Source organism: Leishmania braziliensis, chromosome 36, assembly GCF_000002845.2.
Source record: "Leishmania braziliensis MHOM/BR/75/M2904 complete genome, chromosome 36".
In the NCBI taxonomy this organism is placed as follows: Eukaryota; Euglenozoa; class Kinetoplastea; order Trypanosomatida; family Trypanosomatidae; genus Leishmania; species Leishmania braziliensis.
In genome coordinates, this window is record NC_009327.2 from 393209 (window position 1) to 417300 (window position 24092).

Sequence of the window (24092 nt, forward strand, 5' to 3'; positions counted from 1 at the left end):
TGGAGCGGCACCTGAGCGTAGCGGCGAGCTGCAGCAAACGAAGAAACAGAGAGAGGAAGGCAGTAACAGAGCAACAGTGGTAAGGGTGTTCTCGACATGCTTCGGGCTCGTCATCTTCCTCTGGGCTCGATCCCTGTTCCTTCTTGGCCACCGTCCACGGTCGTCCTCTTCATGCTCACTGTTTCCTCTTCTTCTCCCATCAATCGATTTCCTCATGGTGAAAACGTATCCTTTGGGGGTGGTGGTGGGCGGCGGCGGCGGTCGCAAGGAAGCGGAGAGCTCGTGAGCACTTGCTTCCTTTCCTGGTGCTGCTGTCTTCGAAGCTTGGCTGTTTTGCTTTTATCCTCCGACTAGGACCCCTTCACGATCAGACCACTTGTCTTTTCAGTCCCCTCCCCTCACATTCATACGCTCCTCCTCATCCCCGCCTTTTCATACCCGTACACCTACGGGCTGTAAAGATAACCGAGCCTCCACTGATTCCCTCGGCTGCCTGCTCCCCCTCCCTCCCCCCGCTTTGCTCATCCCACCCTTCATCGGTGAGGGCCTCTGTCGCCCACCTTTCCGTGTCGTTACGACTCGTGCATTGCCTCTTTTTTGAACGGCGCTGCCCCCCTAAGTACAAGTGCTCTAGGGCTCGATAGCTGGGCGTGCGTGTTTTAGCCACTGCCAGTGCAGCGGAGACAGCGAAATTTTCACTTCGTCCGTCTCTTGTGTCTTTTTCGCACTCCTCCCACGCCCCAGCATGGCGCTGCTGCCGTGACTGACTCGCCTTTTTTTTTGCTCTAATTATTATTTTATAGCTTTCGTGTTGCTCCCATTTCGTGTGCAGCATTTTTGCGCCTTCACACCACTCCCTCCTTTTCGTGTCTTATCCGAGGGTCACTTGTCGTCGACGGTGCTGGTACTGCGGCACCTCGTCTCTCACCCGTCCTCCTTCTTGTTCCCTTTTCTTTGTTTTGCTTCATGCGTCCGTGTCCCTCGGTACGTATCATAAACATTTCCTGCAACGCCGCGCAACGCTTTCTGCCCTTGAAGACGACAAGTGGGCTGCTGTTTAGTTACCTGCCAGCACCGCGGCATCTTGGGGAGCTTCTCTCGCACCGAACCGGAACGATCGGTGAGGCAAGGGTGTGTTGTGTGTCGGTAGATCTCCATCGCACTCTTGTTATTCGCTACCTGCATCGTGTTTATCACCAAAGCGCTGAGTGTCAGCTCTTTTGCTGTCCTGTTCACTGCTTTTTCAGTCGCCCGTGGATACGGCAACGTTTTGTGAGTGTGCGTGAAGTGCTCAATCAGCAAGACAATTCTTGGTGCCCTCAGCCCTCCCCCCTCCCCCCGAACACGACACACACACGCACCCACAAAGGCAGCTGTAGGAGCATGCACCGCACAGGGGGCCGGCAACTGGCTCTACGCAACGGTGCTGGCAAGGCCACCGCTGGCACGACATGGCTACGTGTTTTTGTAGCTGCCTTAATTACCCTCTCGACTGGGTCGGCAGTGCTGTACGTCACTATCCTCGGCCTCGACGATGTTTATTCGGTGCGAAACAGCCAAAACATCTACTACGCGAATAATTCGCTTACAGCGTCAAATGACACGTCCTCGGCGACGCGGGACCCAGTCGAAGGCCAAACATTACTTTTTCCTGAACTACACGCCTCTATTGGCTTCCACACCGTGTGCGTCAGTCATAACTGCTTCGCGCGCTCTCATGTCAGTGGCATCTCGGCCCTCGTCGCGAATGCGGCCCAAGGATCCACGGGGCCCCCTCTACCCGAACGTCTGGCTATCGCGTACGAGGAGGCAACGTCCCAATACATCTTCGGCTTTGACATAGGCACGCCGTGCGGGACGTCACGGGCCAAGATACAGTCTCTTAGCAACTTGGGCGTGGCCGCGTCGGCGTTGTCACTTGTATTGGTGCTCGCTCTCTTCGCCATAAGCATGATTCTCTGCTGGCTGGTCGGCGACGCGACTGTCAACCACGAGCTCCATTGCGTAACCGCTAACACGGTGGACCTGCCGACACCGTATGTGCTGCACAAAATGAGCCGGCATCTACGACTGAAAAAGACGCTTCTCTATAGCGCCATCCTTAGCTTATTGGTCTTTACGATGGCTCTCTGCACGATGGGTGTCGCGGTCGGACTGAACGGGAGCACGTCAAAATGTGGACAGTCTGTCTGCGCTGCGTTTGAACGGGCCATGGAGAACTTCTATGCGCTGGCAGACTCCTTGAGCATGAACGTCTCCACACCGCGCGTCTACTCGTGCCGCTACGGCAGCACCTACCTTCTCATTATGGTGGCTTTCTCTCTCTCTGCTGTCAGCCTGATAATGAACGCGGCAATGCTCTTCGTCTACCATCGATCGCGATATCACGAAAAGGTGTCGGCGATATGCGAGCAGCTGCACCAGGTGACAGGCGTGCAGAGCCGCACAGATGACAAGAATGACGCCTGCTTGCAGGCGCGGCGAGAGTCAGCCTTGGAAAAGGTCTCCTCGATGAAAAATTCTATGGCGGCCGTTTCCCGTGATGGCTCCGACGTACTCCGCAGCGACGCCCCCTTCGCCGTCGGTGGACTGGCGCGGCGTTCTTCGTTTCTGAGTACGCCCGCGGATGTACAACGGGCTGCTCACAGCGTTGGTGGTCGCATCGAATTGTATCGGCGGCTCAAACAGTTCAAGGCGGTGGAGGAGCAGAGGCGTTGGTGCATTGAAATGGAAAGGGGTATTGAGTTTCAAGCATGTCTGGCACTCGGCGAAAAGCTGGGGAGCAACGAGGGGCTTTGCAGGCTTCACAAATTCATGCTTGACTGGTTTGTCTCTCCGATCCTCGATATGTGCGTCTCGGAAACGCGCTGCAGGCAGCAGCTAATGTGTGAGTACTACACCGGGGCTACTGCACTTCTCGCTAGCTTAACTGACGGTACAACGGTTGACTCGTTAGGACCTGCTCAGCACCGAGGGGAGGGTGCCGTCCTACGGGAAAAGGTGAGGGCAGTGGCGTCACAACGCATGCGACAGTGGCAGGAAGTACAGGGGAAGATGTGCCCTACCTTTCAACGCACCACCTCGTGCACAGCTGCGGAGCCGCGACTGAGACGAAGTTTGTCCTCCCCGAGCAATTCAGAGCGAATCATACACGCGGAGCTGAACGTCGATGGGTGGATTCGGAAGTTTGAGGAGCTCCTCACAGCCTACGTGGATGCAGCCTTCTTGGTAGAACCTCTTGCGAGGCATACTCTCAAAGCGAATGTGCGGGATCAGGAGGCGAACATGAGCAGCTGCTTCTCCTATTCTAGCCAGTACAAGGCTCCCTTGCTCTACAGCAGCAGAGACAGCTTCGTTGCCGTCGGTGGTGTGCGGTCACACGTGCGTGCTGACAGCTTATCAGCTACTGGCGCCGCTGAGGCGTTCGAGTCTCCGTTCAGACAGCAGAAGGTGCTGGCGGAAGGTTCCCGTGCATCGCTCAGCGATGTTCTGCAACGCCGAGAGGTGAGTGCACGCGCGGCCGCAGCATAGCACCAGTTCCTGTACCAAGGCCACACAAAGCCTTGAGGGGAAAGAAGGCTGCTCAACTGGTGAAGAACACTTCTTCTACTCCCATGAACACTATCCTTCCTCGCGCCTCTTCTGTCCCTTAGCCAAGATGTGGCATCAGCAGGTCGCCGCCGCTGCGGCCGACGCTGCCCATCTCGTCGACGGACAGTACATTTTATCACAGCACCGACACGGTTTGGGGAGCTGCGGAGTCGCATAGCGCGTACCAAAGTGCTTCGGAGACAGAACCTCAGGAGGACAAACTCCATGGTCGCCAACAGCATCGCATCTGGACGAGTCTTGCCTCTGTATGCACCTTAGCATTAGAATGAAACCTGAACTCCTCCCATCCGACGGCGGCGGCGGCATCTGCAGTGAATGGCCTATGAGGTAAACGCAGGGACGTGCAATCACTTGATGTAAGCCGCTGTTACACAGAAACAAGCGTTACCCAGTTTTCTCTCCTATTCCTGTGTCACCTCCCCTTTCCCTCTTTGGCTCCTCCGCTCCCATGCCGACGCACCCAAGTGAGTCATGTTCGTTCTCTTACCAAAAGAAAAAGCTCTTCGACTGCTCTTGCACCTCTGGGAATCTTCTCGTGTGTGGTCCCCCTCCCCTTTCTCCCTATCGCGCTCCTTCTCATCGTGTTGTTTCTGCCTATGGTGAATTGTGAGTGCTTTGCCCCCACCTCCACACCCGTTTGTTTCGTTTGCGCTTCATCGTTGTTCTCTGTTGTGTGGGTCCCCTCGGTGGTAATAGTGGTGGTGTGTGTGTCAGCCTCTTTTGGCTGTCGTTCTGTTCTTCCTTTTCTGTTTCTGCCCTTGTTTCCCCCTTTTTCTTCTTTTCGCTGTATTAAGTGTAGCACAAAATGGCCGTCATTGTGTGTGCTGCTGCTGGTGCTGCTGGTGCTGCTGCTGCTGCTGCTGTTCAGATCACTCTTTGAGGGGTTTCGACTTTCCACTCTCCATAATTTGTTGCCTGCTTCTCTCTAGGCTGTGTCGGGGTCTCCCTCGTTTCCAGCGCACATGTGGGATACTAGTCTTTTCCTTTATCTACAGACAGCTAGGAAAGCTGCTTGCCTCCCCGCCCTCGTTTCCCTTCGCTTCTGTGTGTGTGTGTGTATTGAGGCCAATGCGGTGTCAAGCAGTCCTGACTATTCGGCCCCGATTGCAGCGGGCTCCCGCTACATCTCTACATAAACAACTTTCTTCCTCTCGCTTGGTTCCGTTTTATTTGTTCCTTTTTTTTTGGGTGGGTGGGGGGGGGGGGGGTAATTTCGGTGCTCATGAACTGTGTCACTAACATATTCGATATCTTCCACCCGCTACCTCCTCGCCGCTGCCTTGTATTTTCACTGGGCGTCCCTTGCTCCCTGCATCATGTTTGCCTTTTCCTGAAAGGATGTCATCTGCAACTTTTCTCCCTCCCACGATCTCCTCGGCTTCCTTGTCGCCGTCGTTACTCCTCGTTGCGCATCACCTCCTTTTCTCTCGTTCTTTCCGTCTTGGCCTGTTGTTTTTCAATGCATGGATATGTTCTGTTTTGCTCCCCAGCTCAGCTTCTTTCAGCGCTATACCCCCACCACCACCACCACCACCACCACCACCCTTGTTCCCTCCTCCCTCTCTCGTTTCATGTGCCTGTGTGTGTGTGTATGTGTGTGCGACAGGGTTGTCTTGATGAAGTCTTTTAGGACTTAGCACCGGTGCTAGGATTGATCTTAATGATGATCCCGCATCCTGCTTTCCAGTGACACGGGCCAGCAAACGTGGGGAAGTTACCGGATCGAGTGGTCTCATGTTGACTGGGCGAGCAACTCTAAGGCAACCTCTAACCACCACAGTCTGGCCTCCGCCCATGCCGCTTCACTGAGGAGCTTCTGTACCTGCCGCTCCGCAAAGTAGCCTGACGCCAGCCGGGTACCACGGTAGGAGCCCTGTGTGTGGAACACGCCCGGTGGTTCGACGCGTTAGGTTGCAGAGCTATCAGCACTGCTCTGAAGAAGTTCAATGTAGACCCCCTCTCCCTTACTCACTGAGTTATGAATTTCTCAGGCGATCGTCACACCTGTCGTCGCTTTTACTCAGAAGGAACTAAGGTGACATAGCTCACATGCAGATCTCCACAGGGATCAGTCCGGGACTCTCTTCCCTTCATCCTCTCTGGCGGACTCACTGAATGGGGAGCTCAACACAATGCCACGGGCTGCACCGTGCCTTCTCCGCTGCTGGCCTCATACTCCGCACATTCTCCACAGAGACAAGGATTTCATACAAGCGACAGTGCAACTTGCCCTCTGGGAGTGGAGCACTGGGCACCGGTGTATTTCGTGGAGCTCTGTGAGACTCCCAGAACGCAGTACACACACTCTGGTATGCGACACCGCCACCAGCTGAAACACTGCGCTGCGCGCACGCAGTTGGAAGAGGATCGATATCCCCGCCTGCTTCGAGTGGACCTCCAGCTAATGTGCGGGATCGACCGACACGTTGCAGAAACGATCAGAGTAGCCGGGCCTCGACTAGCCAGGCTGAGAGACGTCAGCTCGCACGCATGGGGCCCGCCGATGGATCTTCTTTGATCTTTCTACTTCGAACCGATCGAACCAGAAGCAACTTTGCAGTGCCGCCGTGTGATGGGCTATTGCTTGCAAACGCCGCAGGGAGGCACTTGAGCACTTTCACACCAAAGAAGCCGCCGTCAGAGTGGGTACCGCAACCAACATGGACGACAGAGTCCTCTTCAAAGAGGTCCATCTACTGTCCCTCGACGCCATACTGTTGCTGCGTCGCTTCCGACAGCATCTCTTCTTAGCCACACGAAGAGGTTACTCTGTGCATGTGGCGTACACGCTGGATTACGAGTGCTGTCATAGCACTCTGTCAACTCTCCTGCGGGTATGCAGGCATAGGCCCCACTCAAAGCTCTCCACCTACACACATCCCTCATGCGGAGCAGTGGCTTGTACTTCCACCGGTCCATCGCGGAAGGACTCTTCAGACGAGGAAAAGCTAGCGCCATGCAGGTACCGACACTCCCATATTGAGAAACTTCCCTACTCACTGTGGGCCGATGGAGAGGCACGAGCTGTCCTCAAGTCAAGGGTGGCCGCGATTGGCTATAATAGGGATGCTCTCACGGGTGCAGCGCCAAGAGGCCGCCCCCCCCCCTTTGCCTGCAGCTGTCGCACTGAGTGTGAAGCTGTAGCGCTAGGGTAGGAGCTACTGCAGAGACATCTGGATCACCTAGGGCGCATCAAAACACGCGCGGGCGCTGCGGCAATGGACTCTCTCTCCCTCTTCATAATGCTCGACACGGACCCTGTAAGGGTGGACGGTGGCACAGTGTAGCGTATTGGGTCCCATGTACTGTCGTTACTAACCAGTCGCATGCACCTCTTAGTACCGCGTCTCCGTGGTTATTGTGAATCATAGCACGACGACAAAGCTGGCAAGCTTTCGAAGTCGACAAGATGAGAGGAGGCAAAGTTTAGGTGCGTGACTTACGGGTCCGATTACTGGTCTCATGCACCTAAATCCTCTCTCGCTTCTCCGCACGAGTGACACCACCGCTTCCGCCCTCGGGCAGGACCCTGTGCGTGGTCCTCTTTGAATCGAGGCGCGCAGTTTACCCAAGTCCATCGGGCGGCGATCACGTAGCCGGTATGCGAGGAATGGACGGGGAAGGAAGAGAGGAACCCGTACAGAGCATGGCCACATTTGACGGCAGGAATGACTCTTCCTAGACGGCCAGGGGAGTTAACCGTGGTGCAACAGAGAGACATGGAGTGAGCTGTGGTTGTGTGCGCGTATTGGTTGAGGTGCGCGTGGTCGAATGGACATGCTGTAGTGCAAATTGGCCTCCATGACCGTGTGGTCGTCTCTCGCGCGCGACAAGTCCCATCCATCAGTGCTCTGGAAGAAGAACAAAAAACAACAACGAGAGGCGCGTCACTGGCTGTTGTTTGACTTCGTCGCCTTCTCTCTTTTCGTTCCTTCTGAGGCCTTTCTCATGTACTCTCGCACCTTACGAGGGATGCGAAGAGGGGATCGCAACTTAACACATCGAGCGTACACCCACTCGTGCACGTCTGTCTCCTGGTGTGGGCAAGGAGGAAAGGTGAAGCACTCACGGTGCCATTGGATGGAAAGGAGAGCAGGTGGCAGGGTAGAGAAGGGGTGGTTGGGGTGCGGGAAAATACAAAGGACACGCGGCACGGTAAAGCAAATTGTCGTTGGGGCAGCTCTGTGTCGCCTCGTCCTGTCATCCAAACGACGAGGACACCAAACCCTTCTAGCGAACAAGGACGTGCAGGAGTACATAAACCACATGGACTCGTTGCTGAGGTCTCTCTCCCCCTCCTCCTCCTCACTCAGAAGTATTTTTGGTGTCTCACTTCGTTGAGAAGACGGAGTGTAGGTGACCTACTGCGCATGTAACGTGCGAAAGATGTCTGCTCGCGTGTCGTCGTCGTTGTCTCCCATCGAGCACTTCTCTGTTCATGCGTCAAAGCGGAAGAGCAGGGGAAGTGGAATCTCCAGCATCTCTCTTGCGATGTACCACGTTCCCCACCGAATAGCGCATTCTGTACGAGTGCGGGTTATCTGCGGATTCGCTCTCCGTTGCTCATGAGTGGTGGGCCATGCCATTGCGTGTCTTTCTCCTGTACCACCTTCTCCTTTCTCTCTGATTCCCCTCCCTATGTTCTTCAACCGCACTGAAAAATTCCCTGTGCATTCTTTCTTGTGGCGCCGGCGCGGACGAGGGGGATGGGGCGGGCGAGGCAGGTGTATAGAGCCAGCTCTCACCGCTACACCAGTCACCGTCTCTGTCGTTCTCTCTCTCTCTCTCTCGATTGGGGTGCCTTCTTCCGCTGTAGGGTTACTGTGAACTTCCACCACCACCACCACCCCCCCCTCCCTCCGGAAAAAAAGAAAAGACAACGAGAAGCGTCACTATTGTAGTGTGTCTCTGGTGGATCACCCCCCCACACACACACACACACACATACACATACACATACACACACGTTTTTCTTTTCCATACCGTTTCTTTTGATTTGCACCGCTTCATCGAGGCTTCTTCTCTTTTGAGTTTCTCATCTATACACTCGCCGCGAAGGAGAAGCGGGACAACTGCTAGGATTTGAGTCTTGTATTTACCCTCCGTTCTCTCGTCTTGTCATCGCGCTGTTCTTGTGCCTGTGCACCGACTTGAAGGACCACGCGGGCATATAGAGAAATACATGCAGAGAGGTCCAGTGCTTTGGTAGTGCTCAGCAAAGAGAACAAGATGTCTAAGAGTGTCGACGTGTTCAATCTGTCGCAGAATCGCCTGCGCGCTGCCTCGTTCCAGGATGAGGAGGAGCGGCAAAACGCCGAGTACGCAGAGCGGCACAATCTACAGGCGCTCTTCAGTGAGTTTGCCACACAGCTGCGCGAAAAGGATCCAAAGACAGAGCAAGAGGCGGAGCGCGTCCTACTCGATCTTCTCTCACACCGCAAGGCAGAGCGGGACCGCGCTGCGCTTCGTCTGCACTTTGTTACCTGTTTTGAAGTCAACCTCGACAATGGCCGCAAAGTCTTGAAGCTAACCTCTGGGTCGGAGATATGCACACTGCACATTGTGCAAAAGACACGCTCTGTTGCCGTGGATGACACCTTCACGGTGTCACTGGAGCAGGCGGAAGAACTGACAGAGATATTCTACGAGCTTGGCCGTTTCGTGGTGGAGTCCGCCAAGGGTGAGCTGACGGGGTTTATTAGCATCGATGACCGTGATGTGTACCTCCTCGCCGGCGGCAAGGACTGCTCCGATGTTGGTGACGAACTCTTCAACATGGCTTTTCTCATGAAGGCGTCATGCAAAGATTGAGGAGCGTATCAACGGTGGTAGGGACTGAAAACTGAGGGAGACAGACAATGGCTGAGGTGGTGGTGAGAGGGTGTCTATGACTGGAATAGGGCGGCATAAAGAAAAGCGTCCCACGTCGTCCCTGGGTTATACACATGCTGAGCTCGCGCATTTTGGATACTCAAGCGTATCCTCCCTACCCCCGATTGTGTCTGACGCGCGAGTGTGTGTGTGTGTGTGCGTGTGCGTTACTGCCTCCCTCTGCCAACCTGTAGCCTGTGGATGTTTCGCTTTCTTTCACTCACCCTCTTCCTACTTTTTTTTATTACAGTTGATGAAATGAAAGTTTTCTCTTTAGTTTTCCTTTCGCTTTAATTTGCTCTCGGTTTAGCTTCCACGCCAGTGTAGGCGTACCGTGCCGCGTGTGAGTTCGTCGTTTGGCGTATTTCTGTGCGCGTTCCCCTCACGTGACCGATGCACCATCGCGTTCGTTTTAGCGTCACCTCACCCCCCTCTCCCTTCCCATGCCTTTCCCTGCGCGTCCTTGCTTGCCTTTTGTCACGTACGGGTGTGTATATATATAGGGCTGTCTCGCTGGCCGAATGGGCGCAGTCGGAGGTGACATGATCAGTGTAGAGCGCACGACATATGCTGATACTGTAGAGAGAGAGAGAAAGAGACAAGGGCTCATCACCATGCATACAACGAGAAGACAACCATTTTTTTGTGTGTGTGGTTGCCCCTCTCTCTTTCCTGGTGAGGGTACCGTCGACGATGTGCTGAGCACCTTGACACGCGCTGATGTTGCTGTCTGCTGGAGCACCAAAATGGCGCTCCTATCGCTGCAGAAACTCTTCCCTGAGAGGCGCTCCTTCATCTTCCCCTTCTCTTCTTGCCCTCTTCTTTGGCGGTGCCTCCTCCTCAACCTCATCACGTATTCTTTGCTTCTTCCTCTTCCCACCACCGCCGGTACATGTGGCACGCCCATACGCGTATTTCTTCTCGTTCTCACTATGCGACTCTACTGGCCCCGCCTTAAGACTGTGCTGAAGCCGCAGCAAGAGCAATGTCGACTTACGTCCCCAAGTCGTCTCGCGACAACGTGTATCGGTTCTTCTTCACGGAGGGCGTGATCGCGTGCAAGAAGGATCGCATGGGCACGTGGACGGGCACCCTCGGCGGTAGCACCTTCACGGTTCCGTGCATTCAGGTGATGCAGCTGATGCGCTCCCTGAAGAGCCGCAGCCTGATCAAGGAGCAGTACGCGTGGCGCCACTACTACTGGACCCTGAACGACGAGGGTATTGCCTACATGCGCAACTACCTGCATCTTGCTCCGTCGGTGATGCCGAACACGCAGAAGCCGAGCAGTGTGAACTTCGAGAAGGTGACAGAGGGTCGCGGCCGCGGTCGTGGCCGTGGTGGCCGTGGGCGCGGCGAGGGCCGCGGTCGCGGACGTGGCGAGGGCCGTGGTCGTGGCAGCCGTGGCCGTGGCTTCGGTGGCGAGCGCACAAACTACCGTGCCGCCGCCGCCGCGGCAATGGAGGGTGAGGCTGCCCCAGCAGCGGCTGCGGAGTAGGCCTACCTTGCTACTGTGCGTCCGTACCTACGCTACGGCCTCGCTGGGCCAAGTCAAGGAAATGTCCTCTCGTCTTGCACGGTGAGTCGTGTTATTTCCTCTTGTTTTGTCGTTCTATAATTTTCATTAGTAAGTTTTTTCTTTCGAACGATCTTCTCTGCAGCAACTCGACGGACCCCATCGCCGTGATACCCTCGATCGGACAGTTGAGCTTGGACGGGGGTACTGTGCATGCGAAGTGTAAAACTCTACTTCTGCGCGCAATCGGTGGTGCCAAGGATGTGTTTCGCAAGGAGTACTTCCGACGCCCATACTTGCGCGACAGAGTGAGCTACCCTGCGGTCCGTTTGCACCCATTGCTCGCCACAGACGGAGATATTCTCACCCGCGTAAAGGTGGTTGTAGCTCACTTTTGCATCACTATGCCATCCTAGACGGTATCTCAAGGCCCTTTGATTCGTCAGGTAACCAGGGAATGAGCACATCATCGCATGAAGTGCGTACTCGGAAAAACTGCGTCTCAATTCTTCTCTCTCTTTCATTCTATTTTTCCGCCACCTCCCTCCTCACCCTTTCTCCGCTGCTGCTGTGACGGGGACTGTCCTCCACCGTTCTACAAAAACGTATACAACGCTCAACTGTCGCTCCTCTACTCCCCCCTCTTGATTACTACAAGTTTAGTTAAGTGGAAAATGTCGACTTACGTCCCCAAGTCGTCTCGCGACAACGTGTATCGGTTCTTCTTCACGGAGGGCGTGATCGCGTGCAAGAAGGATCGCATGGGCACGTGGACGGGCACCCTCGGCGGTAGCACCTTCACGGTTCCGTGCATTCAGGTGATGCAGCTGATGCGCTCCCTGAAGAGCCGCAGCCTGATCAAGGAGCAGTACGCGTGGCGCCACTACTACTGGACCCTGAACGACGAGGGTATTGCCTACATGCGCAACTACCTGCATCTTGCTCCGTCGGTGATGCCGAACACGCAGAAGCCGAGCAGTGTGAACTTCGAGAAGGTGACAGAGGGTCGCGGCCGCGGTCGTGGCCGTGGTGGCCGTGGGCGCGGCGAGGGCCGCGGTCGCGGACGTGGCGAGGGCCGTGGTCGTGGCAGCCGTGGCCGTGGCTTCGGTGGCGAGCGCACAAACTACCGTGCCGCCGCCGCCGCGGCAATGGAGGGTGAGGCTGCCCCAGCAGCGGCTGCGGAGTAAGTGACTGGTGCGTGACCGCACCAAGTGTCTGTGTGCGAGACGACCGTCTTTCATTAACAACTTTGGGCATGTCATGTGGCTGTAGTGTCACTTTTCGTGTCTCCTTTGTTTTGTTTGGTGCCGTGTAGCACCGCTCATTTCCATAGGCGCGAAGAAACCAACGTGATCGATGCAGACTTCTCAGTAGCCAAGCCGCCTGTGCATTGTCCAAGTGAAGGGAGGGCGGATTCGGGGTGTGCACGAACACGTTGTGCAACTCAGTGTTGTTGAATCTTTGCTGTTTTCAAAGTGTGAGCGAAGCGGCGAGCAGGACGTAGGAGAGAGGAAGCGAGGCTTGCAATGGCAAGGGGACTCTGTCCGCTGCGGACTTGTTGATGCACAGTGCCCGGCCTCATCTACTCCGCCTTCACTCTCCCCTTCAACGTCAATGAGGGGGATCTTTTGGGTTGCCTGCAGAGGCTTCTCTATACGAGGCGCTCTCCCGCCGTGCTTACATGAAAACCTCCGCTGATTTGTCCTCTTATGTCTCTCTTTCCTCTTCTTTTTGTCTCCGGTGTGGCGTCTTGTTTGTGCTCCCGCCTGGCCGATTTTCTTTGTTTTTCCTTTCGGGGAGTGGTGGTGGCTCACTGTACTTTGCCTTTCCTCTTCACCTAGTCACCTCTCCTCCCTCACCACCATCATCACCTCGACGGCACGGTGTTTAAGTTTGACCTCTTTTCGTGTCGGTGTTCGACAGAGACCTCCTCGTCCCAGAGGTGATATCAAACGGCTTATCGGTTCACTCTGCGAGAGCACAGCAAGGGGCGCTCTCCTCACGTCCTCGCTGGCACTCAACACTGCCTCAAAATCAGCCAGGGAAGAGTGGTGCGGACACCATGCGCACAAGCGTCCGATGGTCAGAGACGGCAGAGGCGGTGAAGGATGTGCGTCCTCCCATCAACAGCCTCTGCTACAGCCCGTCTGGGGACTATGTAGTGGCGTCGTGCGGCGTGCGTGTCCTAGTGTACGCCGCCTCCACAGGCACCCTACTACACTCACTGAAGGGTCACCAGAACACAATCTACTGCGTAGACTACGCGGCTGATGGAAAGCACTTCGCCAGCGGCGGCGCTGATCGGACGGTCATTGTGTGGTCGAGCAAGGGTGTGGGCGTTGTGAAGTACCAACACAGGGAATCCATCCAAGCTCTAGCACACAATCCAATCTCTTCGCATCTGGCTTCAGTGTCCAGCATTGACTGGGGCCTGTGGTCGGCAGAGCAGCCCAAGGTCTCCAAATACCCGCTTCCCTCCAAAGGGCTCTGTGCAGCCTGGACACCCAACGGCAAAACACTCGCGATCGGGTTGCTGAGTGGCACTATCGTGCTCTTAGACAAGGGTGTCGACGAGAAGGCCCGAATTCAACGATCGGCACCTGTCTGGACTCTCGCTTTTACGCCGCTGCGAGAAAAAGGCGTCGACGTGCTCGCGGTTGGTTCATGGGACCAGCGACTGTCGTTTTACGGCCTTTCCGGCACACCTATCGGGCGAGAGCGGGAGCTCGACTTTGACCCCTGCAGTTTGTCCTACTTCAATGACGGAGAGTACATCCTTCTCAGTGGCAGCAACCATAAGGTGACCCTTTTCACAAAGGATGGGAACCGGCTCATCGATGTGGCAGACGCGGACGACTGGATCTGGTCTGCGCACCAGCGGCCGCGGCAGAAACAGCTCTGCTGCGGCACCAACGACGGCACCATAAGCTGCATCGATATCGCCATCACCACTGTCCACGCCATCTATAATGACCAATACGTGTTCCGCAAGGATATGACGAACGTGGTCGTACACCAGCTATCGCTTGACCGCAAGATGGTGATACCTTGTAACGAGTACATCCAGAAGGTCGCCACGTTTCGCAATCGACTCGCGGTGCAGCTGCAGGAGCGCATCATTGTATTCGAGCTGTTTTACGACGATGAACGCAACATGCGCTATCAGGACATCGCGCAGATTCGCCGTCGTCTCGAGTGTTCGCTGTTGTGTCTGACGACGAAGGCCATCATCGTGTCCAAGGAGAGGCGGATTACGATGTACGACTTTCAGGGCAACAAACGGCGCGAGTGGTCGATGGAGAGCGCCGTGCAGTTTGTGAAGGTCGCGGGTGGAATGGAAGGGCGAGAGATTCTGCTTGTCGGGCTGATGGGCGGTCAAGTAATGAAGGTGTTTGTCGACAATCCTTTCCCCACACTCCTGCACAAGTGTAATGCACCAATCAAGAGTGCCGACTTCAGTAGCTCACGTAGTCGCCTCGCTGTCATTGACAGCACCAACACCCTCCATGTATTGGGGCTAGGCCCGAAGAACGAGCTGCTCTTTTCCGAGGATAACGTCACGGCGGTAGCGTTTAACATTGACGTGGAGGACATACTCGCCTTCACAACAGGTGACAACACGCTGCATATAAAGACGGGCTCTCTGCCAGCGTACCAGCAAGCGGTGCGCGGCCTCGTTGTGGGCTTCAAGGCCAACCATGTCTTTAATCTGCATTACTCCAACATGATGGTGATCGACGTGCCACACGCGCACGCGCTGTACAAGTACGTGGAGATGCATAATCTCGACCGAGCCTACGACGTCGCCTGTCTTGGTGTGGCTGACTGCGACTGGAAAATGTTGGGACTGCATGCGATGAGCCACGCACGTCTTGACATCGCGCGCAAGGCCTTCACGCACATCCAGGACGTGAAGCTCGTCGAGTTGCTCAAGTTGCTGGAGCTGCGGTGTCGCCAATCGAGAGTCGAGGACGGCCTACCACCGACGGTAAACGGCGGCAGTGGTAGCGCTACCACCGCCGACGTGGCAGCCACCACGGACAAGGGACTCGTGAGTTCCAAAGACGAGTCCGCGGCAGCGCGCGCGGCAGCAAAGGATACCATATTGTACGGCAACATCCTCGCCTTCCAAGGCAAGTACCACGACGCGGCACGGCAGTTCATGAAGGCCGGTAGCGAGCTGAAGGCGGTGGAGATGTACTGCGATCTTAAAATGTGGGATGATGCGCGGAAGATCTGTACTGACGAGAAGCTTCTCAAGGACCTAATTCGGCAGCAGGCGCGCTGGGCAGAGGACTCGCAGAACTTTGTTGAGGCCGCTTCACTTTACGAGAGCTGCGGAGACTACGCAAAAGCGATTGGCATGATGGGCCAGGCAGGGCAGGTGGACAAGTTGATGAAAATGTGCCGCAGTCTTCCCAAGTCGGAGGTTACCCTCATCACGGAGTGCGGCAACTTCTTTCGCTTGCACAACGCCATCCCTTTTGCGATCGAGGCGTATGAGAAGGTGCAGGACCACCGAGCGCTTATTCAGGTCTACGTTGCCAGCGGCGACTGGCGCAATGCCTTCACCATTTTGGAGAAGGCGCCGTCCCTGGCGCGCGAGGTGTACGTCCCGTGGGCGAGTTGGCTGGCCGATAACGACAAATTCGACGAAGCCTTAGAGGCGTTCCGCGCGGCAAAGTGGCCCAAGGAGGCCATGCGGCTAATGGAAACGCTGGCGACAAACAGCGTGACGTGCCGCAAATTCCGTGACGCCGCCTTCTACTACGTTCACCTGGCTGAGGAGTACGGGCGATTTGATGACGACGAGACGCCGTCTGATGTGATGAAGGCGGCGCGAATCCGACGGAGCAACGAGTGCATTCGCCGAGCGGACATCTACTACGCCTTCTCAAGCGTGTATGCCCACACGACGCAGCCGCTGCCGTACAACGAGCTGAGCCTCTTCCACGCCGCCAAGTACCTCTTTGGCATGTGCGCGGAAGCCCCCATTCCGATGAACGTCGGCAAGACCGCCATTCTCTATACGCTTTCCCGCATCGCGAACCGACTGGAGATGGTGCGCACGGCACGCGCGGTCTTTGAGAAGCTGCAAGGCGTAATCCTTCCGCTGTCTATGATGGAGCAGGTGGACGTCGAGACGCTCATTGTGCGCAGCAAACCGGTAAAGGACCGCGAGGAGCTGCTGGATCGGTGCTTCCGGTGCAACCAGCTTATTACGCAGCTGCCAATGGCTGGAGATCGCTGTCCCACCTGCTTCCATCAGTGCGTCCGCTCCTTTGTCAACTTCGAATGTCTACCGCTGGTTGAGTTTGTTCTCGCTGACGACGTCACCGACGAGGAGGCAGAGCGGATCATCGTCTCTGGCGTTGGTCGGCGGAGGTCGGCGGACGACGAGCACAACAATAGCCAGAGCGACGCAGTGGATGCCAAGTCGTTACCCAAGGCGAAGGAGTGGCAGTCAGACAAGGGCGCGAACGTTATCAGCTTCGAGGATGAGAACATCGACTACGAGATTGATCAGCAGCTCGTCGCGATGGGCCGCTCCAAAGCGGCGGTGAACAAAGGCAACGATCCTTTCTTTACCCAGCTGCAGTACGTGCTGCGGCCCGGCCGCACCACCGCGGTGTACCAGCCATTTATTGCGTCAGCAGACATTTTGAAGGGCTTCCGCCGCGACGAAGTATTCATTGTGCGACCGAGGTACGGCACGCTCCCTGTGCCAAACCGCTACTACCGTCTGCTGCGCTCTGACATACAAGTGTGTCTGTGCAACGGCTGTCAGCACTTTTTCATTGCTGGCGATTACGAGGCGGAGTGTATGAAAGGCAGCGGTTGCCCCCTCTGCCGGTACTCTCCCGGCAAGCAAGTGGGTCGCTCAATGAGGCAAATTCTGTTCGACATGGAGGCTGCCGCTACGGTAGCGATGACTACGAGTACAGCGGGTGCTCTCTGACATGAACGACGACCACCATCAAATGCACCCAATGTGCGTAGTAGGCGTCTGTGTTTTCCTCTGGTGAAGCGTTCTCACCGTTGCTGTGGAGTGTTTCTCTCTGATTTTGCCTCCCCCCCCCCTCAGTTTGTGTGTGGTGTGCTTCGTGTCTCGGTATTGCGTCTCTTCACTTCGCTGGTTTTTTTCTTCCCTGCAACCCCCCTCCCCCCCCCTCCCCTCCCTCCCCAACGCACACACACACACACACACACACACACTTCGCTGTAGAGATGGCAATTGGAGGAGAGTCGGGTGGGAAGCGCCTTCCTCCAATGTATGTGTAGTAGCCTTTGTATAGACCAGCCATGCCACTCCCGCGCTTTCCCTCATCGTGGGTGCATCAATCAGCCACACGCGTCCTATTCGCTCTCTTTCCGCCCACTCTGAGGGCGCCTTGGTGGTATTTTGCACAAGAGCGCGTATAGCAAACTCAGCGAAAACCACTGGAAGGCCAACGTAGTACAGGCGTACGGCCACGATGCAGGAGGGAGGGAGACAGCCTCGTCTACGCCACTGCGGCACGTGTGACTCTCCCTACGCGAGTCTCCACAAAGGCGACTTCAAATAATCTGATACCCCTCTCTCGCTCTTTCCTTCACGTACTGCGCTCTGGATGCTCGTGCATTTGTGTTCTGCCAAGTGAATCACTGTCTGTGGTAGAGTGGTCGCTGATTTGAGAAGGCCGTAAAGCCTGCTCGAAAGCACCCCAACCAAGTCAGGCAACAGACAACCGCTCCAGCTCCCCCCCCTTTTCCCACAGCGTTTAAAGTGGAACTGCACCATGCATCACCTCGTCGAAACGTCTTCTCGCCTTTTTGCCTCCCTCGATCCTTTGTGTCTTCTCTGGAACGACTTGGATCAGTACGCTCATCACCTCCCTCGCCTCCGCGCTGCTATCCGCCCACTCTCCATTGTCATCATAGGTGTCGAGAGCTGTCGGTGGTGGCGCACACATACAAGGAAGTACATCGCGTCTAACAGGCTCCTTTCGGGTAACCCAAAACGTCGACATCGTCTGGAACTGTTGAGCTGACAGAGAGCACGTAACGTTGTGGCAGTGATTAGCCTTTTCGAGATGGTCCGAGGAACAAATGCGTCGCAGCTGCGGCGCTGCTGCCTCGGCCTTCTTCTTGTTCTCTTCATTTTGCGCGTGTCAGCAGAGGCGGCGCATATCGAGAAGAGAGACTTCTTCCTGGAGGACAATGTCGGAGACCCCTGGTTGCCGCAGCTCGAACTACCCATCCCGCCTGACTTCACGTCTGGGCAACGCCTCCTGAGCACCTCCGAGCAGTGGATGGTGCTCGCGCACGTCGGCGTTCCGTTGCACGTCGTGATGGACAACGAAAATGATCTTGAGCGTATTGTGGAAGTTGTTAACTTTATGCGCACCACCCCCGCTGGTGTCTGCCCGCGCCACACGACAACGTACCGCATCATGTATTACTGGTTTCACTCAGAAGAGTTGAAGCTTCTCTATGGTGAGGAGCGCTGGGCAGCGCTGCAGCGACTACAACGGCCAGCGGCTTGGTCCTTGGTGCTTAAGGACAACGCAGGTCCTGCTGTCCGGGCCGCAGAGCGCTTTATTGTCGAGCTGGAGGCCCTGGACCCACCAGGGCAAATTACGTTCGTTTTTCATCAGCAGAGGTCAGGGTTAACGAGATTACATGTCTCTCTTGCGGACCTCAGGGTACTGAGCCATTCCCTTCGCCTGACCCGCACTACTCAGTATCGATGGCAGCGACTGACAGTGGATACCAAGGCACCGCTACTTCGCTTTCAAACACAGCGCTTGCTGCGTGCAAAGCTACAGTACCACGAGCACATTAAGGCCTTTGACGAGGCCGTCGCGGAGGCTCAGCGCGATCTGCACGCAAGTTTGGAAGAGCTTCGCAAAAGCGAGCAGGCCGCGTACGCAGAGCACACGTACTTCAAACGGAATTACCAGCGCTTTTTTCTGGAGCGCCAATCGCGCCTCCGTGGAGAGAAAGAGGTAATGGATGGTGCCGGTGGGGTAGATGGGGGGGTATCTATCGGTGACAACACCGGATCGCGGCGAAGTGCAGGAGTGCGCATTCATCCCGCCGCGGGTTCTTCTTTCGTATCGTCGCTTGCTGATGCTCGGGTCGTGTCGTGCCGGAAGGTGTCCGCTGCGTGGGCCACGCTCCGCACAGCTGGCGTCCGTCACGAAGCAGAGACGCGTGTGGTGCAGCTGCGACGCCTCCATTCTCGGCACAGGTGCAAGGAGCCTCTGCCGGAGCTCCTAGTTGCCACCTCTGCTGCTCAGAAAGAAACGGGGCTGAGTGAGGCAGCAGCGCACGTATGGCGCGATGGTGTTGCGGAAATGGAGGCGCAGCGGCGCAAGTCAGGTCGGCCACCGACGTTTGCACAGGTGTTTGCTATTCTATACGGTGTATGGGAGGTGGAGAAGGCTGCCACGCAGGTGCCCCATCAGTCACAAGAGGCGCCACCTTCAATCGAGATGGTGGCGTCGGACGAGGGCTTTGATGGCTCCGCCTTTGCCGCATTTGCGGAGGACCTGATGGAACGCGGCGATGCGCTGGCGGCTGCGCCCAACAGCCGCCTTCAACGTTGGATACGCGCGGAGATGCACTACACGTTGGCCGTTTTGCAGCTGGTTGGGCCGAAGACCTCACCCTCGAAGACGCACCCTGCCACGGCGTCCTCGATCGTGCGTGCTGTGGTGCACTTGCATGCATCACTGGGCGCCGGGTCTCACCACGCTGCTGGCGCTTTAGCGACGCTAAGAGAACACGGTATATATACCCGGCAGCAGAGCAAGGCGGCCATGATGCTGCTGCTGCGATCTATGGAACAAGCGCCTACGCACCTCTGGCGCGAGCTGCTGCTGCGCCGTTCCTCTCGTAGCTTTCCCGAAGCTGCCACGACAACGTTACCGAAACCTGAGGCGTCGCGGCTTCTCCGCTTCGAGCACTTCTACGCCGTGGACCACACCTTCAGCGAGGTGGATGACCCCTTCATGACCCGCCAGAGCATCGCCACACTCGTCGCCATGACAAACGAGAACATCAACGTCGCCGACGAGGAGCCAGTATTGGAGAATGTCTACCGTGAGGCCGAGGTCGGACGTGGTGACGGGGAATATGAAGGACGTTTAACAGCGCGACTTAATCGGCGGCTGCTTAAAGCGAACATACTGCTCTCCGGATTCAAGGGGGTGCAGCGAGACGCGCAAGAAGCGCAGTGCGAGCTCCTCATCATCTTGCGGCGCCTCGGCTACCTTTGCGATCTTGATCTTCGTCAGTTCTTCACTTCCGGCGTATCCTCACGTGAGCCGAATTCGGCGCCTACTTCCTCAATGGCGTTGCTGACCATCATCGGTGTTTCTCTGCCGGACTCCTGCGACGAACATGAGGCTGAGCTGCTTGACGCCATGAGTAGCCCCCGGTACATGCTTTTGCGTTGCCCGAGTGGGGCTCCTGTTTCCTCACGGCGATCGCGAGGCCACCTCGATGTGTCCAACTCGAAGGCGTTGTTTGAGCTGCTTCTGCAGACGCTGCTAGCCCTCAGCTATGCCCACCTCATCCACAAGCATCGGTACGATCTCAGCCACCTCTACGCTTCCCTTGCCCTGGAGTTGTCCCTGCGCGTGGCACGTGCGACGATGGCCCGTTGTGTCTCAGCGGCAAACATGAGTGGCGTCTTACACGCGCACAACCACTGGAGCGGCATCAATGAAGCAATGGCAAACTCGTTTATGGAGGCGGTGAACAAGGTGGCAGAGAGCGACAGCGAAGTCGCGTGGGCCGCCGAAGTATTATGGGAGGAGCTGCAAAGCATCGAAAATGCGACGTCGCAGAGGCATCTTGACGGTCCAGCTTTGAGTGACGGAGTCCAGCGGGTGCTGCGTCGCTTTACCAGCGTGGTGGACTCTCCGTTTGTCTCCACTGAGTCCCTGCTACTCATAGGCACGAGTCGCTGGGCGGCTAGGGGTCCATTGTCGGGCACCGCCGCAGAGGTGGAGGCGTTTGAGCGCGACTTACCTGAATGGGCAATGGAGCCATTCGGTCTCCTGCATCGACTGCTGCAGAAGTATCCGACGAGCTCCAGTGCGGCGGAGACGCAAGAGGTAAGACACCCATCTCCCAGTGGTACGGTGCCGGGCTCTTCCACGAGCGTGCGTTTCAACACGGCTGCTATGGACGTCCACGCCCTCTTTCTGGTCTTTTTAGCGGCGATGAAGCGATGGAAACGGGACTTACCACTTCTGCACACGTTAGACGCGACGTCCTATTCAACTCGACGCACCGACCCGTTTGTGCTGAGCTCCTTTCTCCTGCAAACACGCGACAGCGCAACTGGCGCACCGCTCATCTCCATCGAAAAACTACGCGCTGTCGCCTATGCCGCCTCCCCCTACTTTCTGGGTGACACGCCACACTTGCTGCCTCTCGTTGACGACACAGTCGACTCGTACGCCGCGCGGTTGCTGTGCTTCGCTGCCCGGCACATTCACTTCCTGGAACCATCCACTGAACTTCTCCGCAGTGGTCGCTACGGCGTCCGGAGTACGGACTCCCGCCGGACCGCCTCGACGGAGAGGATGAGGAGTGACCAATGGAACAGCCTCCTGGATGACGGCCCACCACAAAAGTCACGCTTGCAGACCTTGCGCCGAGTGAAACAGCACACCGTCGAGAACGCAGACTTGCAACCGCTGCTCTATGCGGCGGACATACACGACTACATGAACCAGTCGCGTTGGACAAGCATTGCGACGGTGATGAACGCAGTGTACAATACAGCGCTCTATCCATTCACGACGACGGTGTCAGAGGAGCTGATTGCGGGGATGGAGACACAAATGCAACTCCTGACGCCGGAGGAGCGACGCGCAGAGTTGAGCAGTCGACTTCAAGCGAGTGCAGAAAAGGGGCACTCGCAGCAGACAGAGAAGAGGGCAGCAGGGACGGCGGTCTCTGCATTTGTGAGCGCCTTTGTGAAGGATGCCGCACTGCGCGAGCTCTTCATTGCCGGGCAGCTGCTTACCGTCGCGTTAGAGTCCGGTATGCCGGAGGGGTTTTCGCTTCTCTTCCTTGAAGTCACGGAACGCGGCAACCGATGTCTGCGCCCCATCGTGGCGCACTTGGCGGGGTCTGTGTTTGGCCGCGTGGCGCCGAGCGTGTGGACAGAGCTCCACCTCACCGCGCAGTGGCAACGCGAAAAGAAGCAGCTTGTGAGCAAGGGCCCGCTCTTTGCGCTCGACGCACGCACACCCTTTCGGTACGCGTCCGTTGAAGCTCGCCAGGAGCTGTTTGCGCGTGTGAGTCGATGGAATGCAGCGAGGGCACTGCAGGGTGATGGCGACGAAGCCGATGTGTCGAGTGAGCGCCAGCTGCGTCGAGTCTCGCAGGCACTTGATCAGCTACTGTGGTGCGCCGGCTTCCTGACGCGATGTGTCCACCGGCATACCCATCATGTGTACCCGTATGCCTACGAAGGGTCTGTTTTTCCAGCAGCAGATCTGGAATGCGTTGCAGACATGAACCGTCTGTTAATGGCTCAGAGACCCCCGTCCGAGGCAGCGACATGGGTGACTGGGGATGCGGCGATGTGGACCTTGAGCGAGTGGCGACGCGCGCAGCAAAACAGTACAGCTCTTCTCCAGGACTTAAGTGAGCGACTAGCTTACGTCTACGAAATAGTTGATAGTGCGCCGGCGCGCCGTTTTCCCCTCTCCGCGGCGGACTTCCACCGCAACGTGACAGAAGAAGAGCACGCTGCGATGCTGGCGGAGCGCAACCGCGATTACACCTCCCTCTTTGCGCATGCGTCGACGCAGTTGGTGGAGCCGTGGAACCGACTCTCGTATGACTACAGCGAGCAATTCGTGGCATACGGAGAGGGCTTCTACTACAACCAGCGCTTGCACCGCGTTAGCGGGTACCGCTGGGGAGCGATGCTGCGCATGTGGTGGCTGCGAGTGCGCACCATGTGGCCCTGGTAGTCAAAATCAGCGAAAGTTGTGGTGAGAAAATAGGGTGGATCTGCGGCACATCTCTGCTCGACCTGTGTGGCTGTGGTGCATCGCTCCCCCTCCCCCTTGAAGAAACGCAAAACAACAGCAAACAAACGCCGTCATTTCACCACGGCTCTTTTTCCTATTGAGGCTTCTGACAGAGAGTAGTACAACGCTCGATGATGTGCGTGTCGACAAGCTTCACCGTTGTCTGGACTGACTGGAGGTCTGATACGCCAGCTGACCCCGCTGCCCAGATTCGCTCAGAGCAACGGAAAAACAACAAGAGGACGAGGACAGTCTTCTGCAACCTGTCTGCCTCCCGACCAATCACAATGGTGTTACTTATGTCTCTAGCGCCATCGCATCTCTCTCCCCCCTCTTTCTGTATCCTTCCTCCACCCTTGATGACTGAGGGACATCACTGTGTGGGGTAGCCAGGGCCCCGTACACTCTCCCCCCTCCCTCTCCCTGCCAGTGCCGAGCCACCGCTGGTGGTGACTGGGTCAAGCACCCACGACGTGGGGTGGGGGCGGGGGTGGTTGGCGCAATGTATCGCTACGCATATCGGCGGTGGGGTTGTGGATGGCGTTGTGTCGGAGCGACATGCGACAGTGAGCACCCTTGTACCCTCTGCGTGGTGGGCGGGGCGTGAACCTGACTCGAACGCATCCCACCCGTGTCCCCCACTGCCTACTGGTGTGGCGAGCCTGAGCGCTCCCGGAGAGGGAGGTGACTGGCGGCGTGTGTGTGTGTGTGTGGGCCGATCGAGTACGAGTCAGGAGGCGGTGCTCCGGCAACTGAGCCGGCGCGTTGCCGTAGCGCGTGCCTAGCGCTGCTTCGCACCGCGCGATCGGGCGGGCCCTGTGGCAGGCTGGTGAGCAGGGTGGTGCTGCGCTGAGGTTCTGTGGCGGAGAGTGGATATTTTGTAAAAAGAGTCTCTCTGATGAGGCTCACCTGCATGCACTCAGGTGCGCGGACAGCCCCGCGAAACCCTCAACTCTTCACGCTTTTTTCCGCTCCCAGACGCCCTCTGGCGGAGTGTGCCCTTGCGGCGGTCCTTTACTCGTCCATAGCGCGCAGTTCTCCTCACTTTT

General features: G+C 56.8%; 6 protein-coding genes across 6 annotated transcripts; all 6 read left to right on the forward strand.

The window, feature by feature from the left end:
- Nucleotides 1-1383: 1383 nt before the first annotated feature.
- LBRM_35_1080 (hypothetical protein, unknown function) lies at nt 1384-3531 on the forward strand (the record flags this gene model as incomplete). The annotated part of the gene is made up of 1 exon (XM_001568680.1): nt 1384-3531. One exon carries the CDS (start codon nt 1384-1386, stop codon nt 3529-3531), a length of 2148 nt encoding a protein of 715 aa, XP_001568730.1.
- A 5310-nt stretch (nt 3532-8841) lies between these two features.
- LBRM_35_1090 (conserved hypothetical protein) lies at nt 8842-9423 on the forward strand (the record flags this gene model as incomplete). Its single annotated transcript, XM_001568681.1, has 1 exon — nt 8842-9423. The coding sequence occupies one exon, from the start codon at nt 8842-8844 to the stop codon at nt 9421-9423; it is 582 nt and encodes a 193-aa protein (XP_001568731.1).
- A 1045-nt stretch (nt 9424-10468) lies between these two features.
- LBRM_35_1100 (putative 40S ribosomal protein S10) lies at nt 10469-10981 on the forward strand (the record flags this gene model as incomplete). Its single annotated transcript, XM_001568682.1, has 1 exon — nt 10469-10981. One exon carries the CDS (start codon nt 10469-10471, stop codon nt 10979-10981), a length of 513 nt encoding a protein of 170 aa, XP_001568732.1.
- A 692-nt stretch (nt 10982-11673) lies between these two features.
- LBRM_35_1110 (putative 40S ribosomal protein S10) lies at nt 11674-12186 on the forward strand (the record flags this gene model as incomplete). The annotated part of the gene is made up of 1 exon (XM_001568683.1): nt 11674-12186. One exon carries the CDS (start codon nt 11674-11676, stop codon nt 12184-12186), a length of 513 nt encoding a protein of 170 aa, XP_001568733.1.
- An 875-nt stretch (nt 12187-13061) lies between these two features.
- On the forward strand, nt 13062-16958 carry LBRM_35_1120 (conserved hypothetical protein; the record flags this gene model as incomplete). The annotated part of the gene is made up of 1 exon (XM_001568684.1): nt 13062-16958. One exon carries the CDS (start codon nt 13062-13064, stop codon nt 16956-16958), a length of 3897 nt encoding a protein of 1298 aa, XP_001568734.1.
- Nucleotides 16959-18072: 1114 nt separating this feature from the next.
- On the forward strand, nt 18073-22983 carry LBRM_35_1130 (conserved hypothetical protein; the record flags this gene model as incomplete). Its single annotated transcript, XM_001568685.2, has 1 exon — nt 18073-22983. One exon carries the CDS (start codon nt 18073-18075, stop codon nt 22981-22983), a length of 4911 nt encoding a protein of 1636 aa, XP_001568735.1.
- Nucleotides 22984-24092: the final 1109 nt, after the last annotated feature.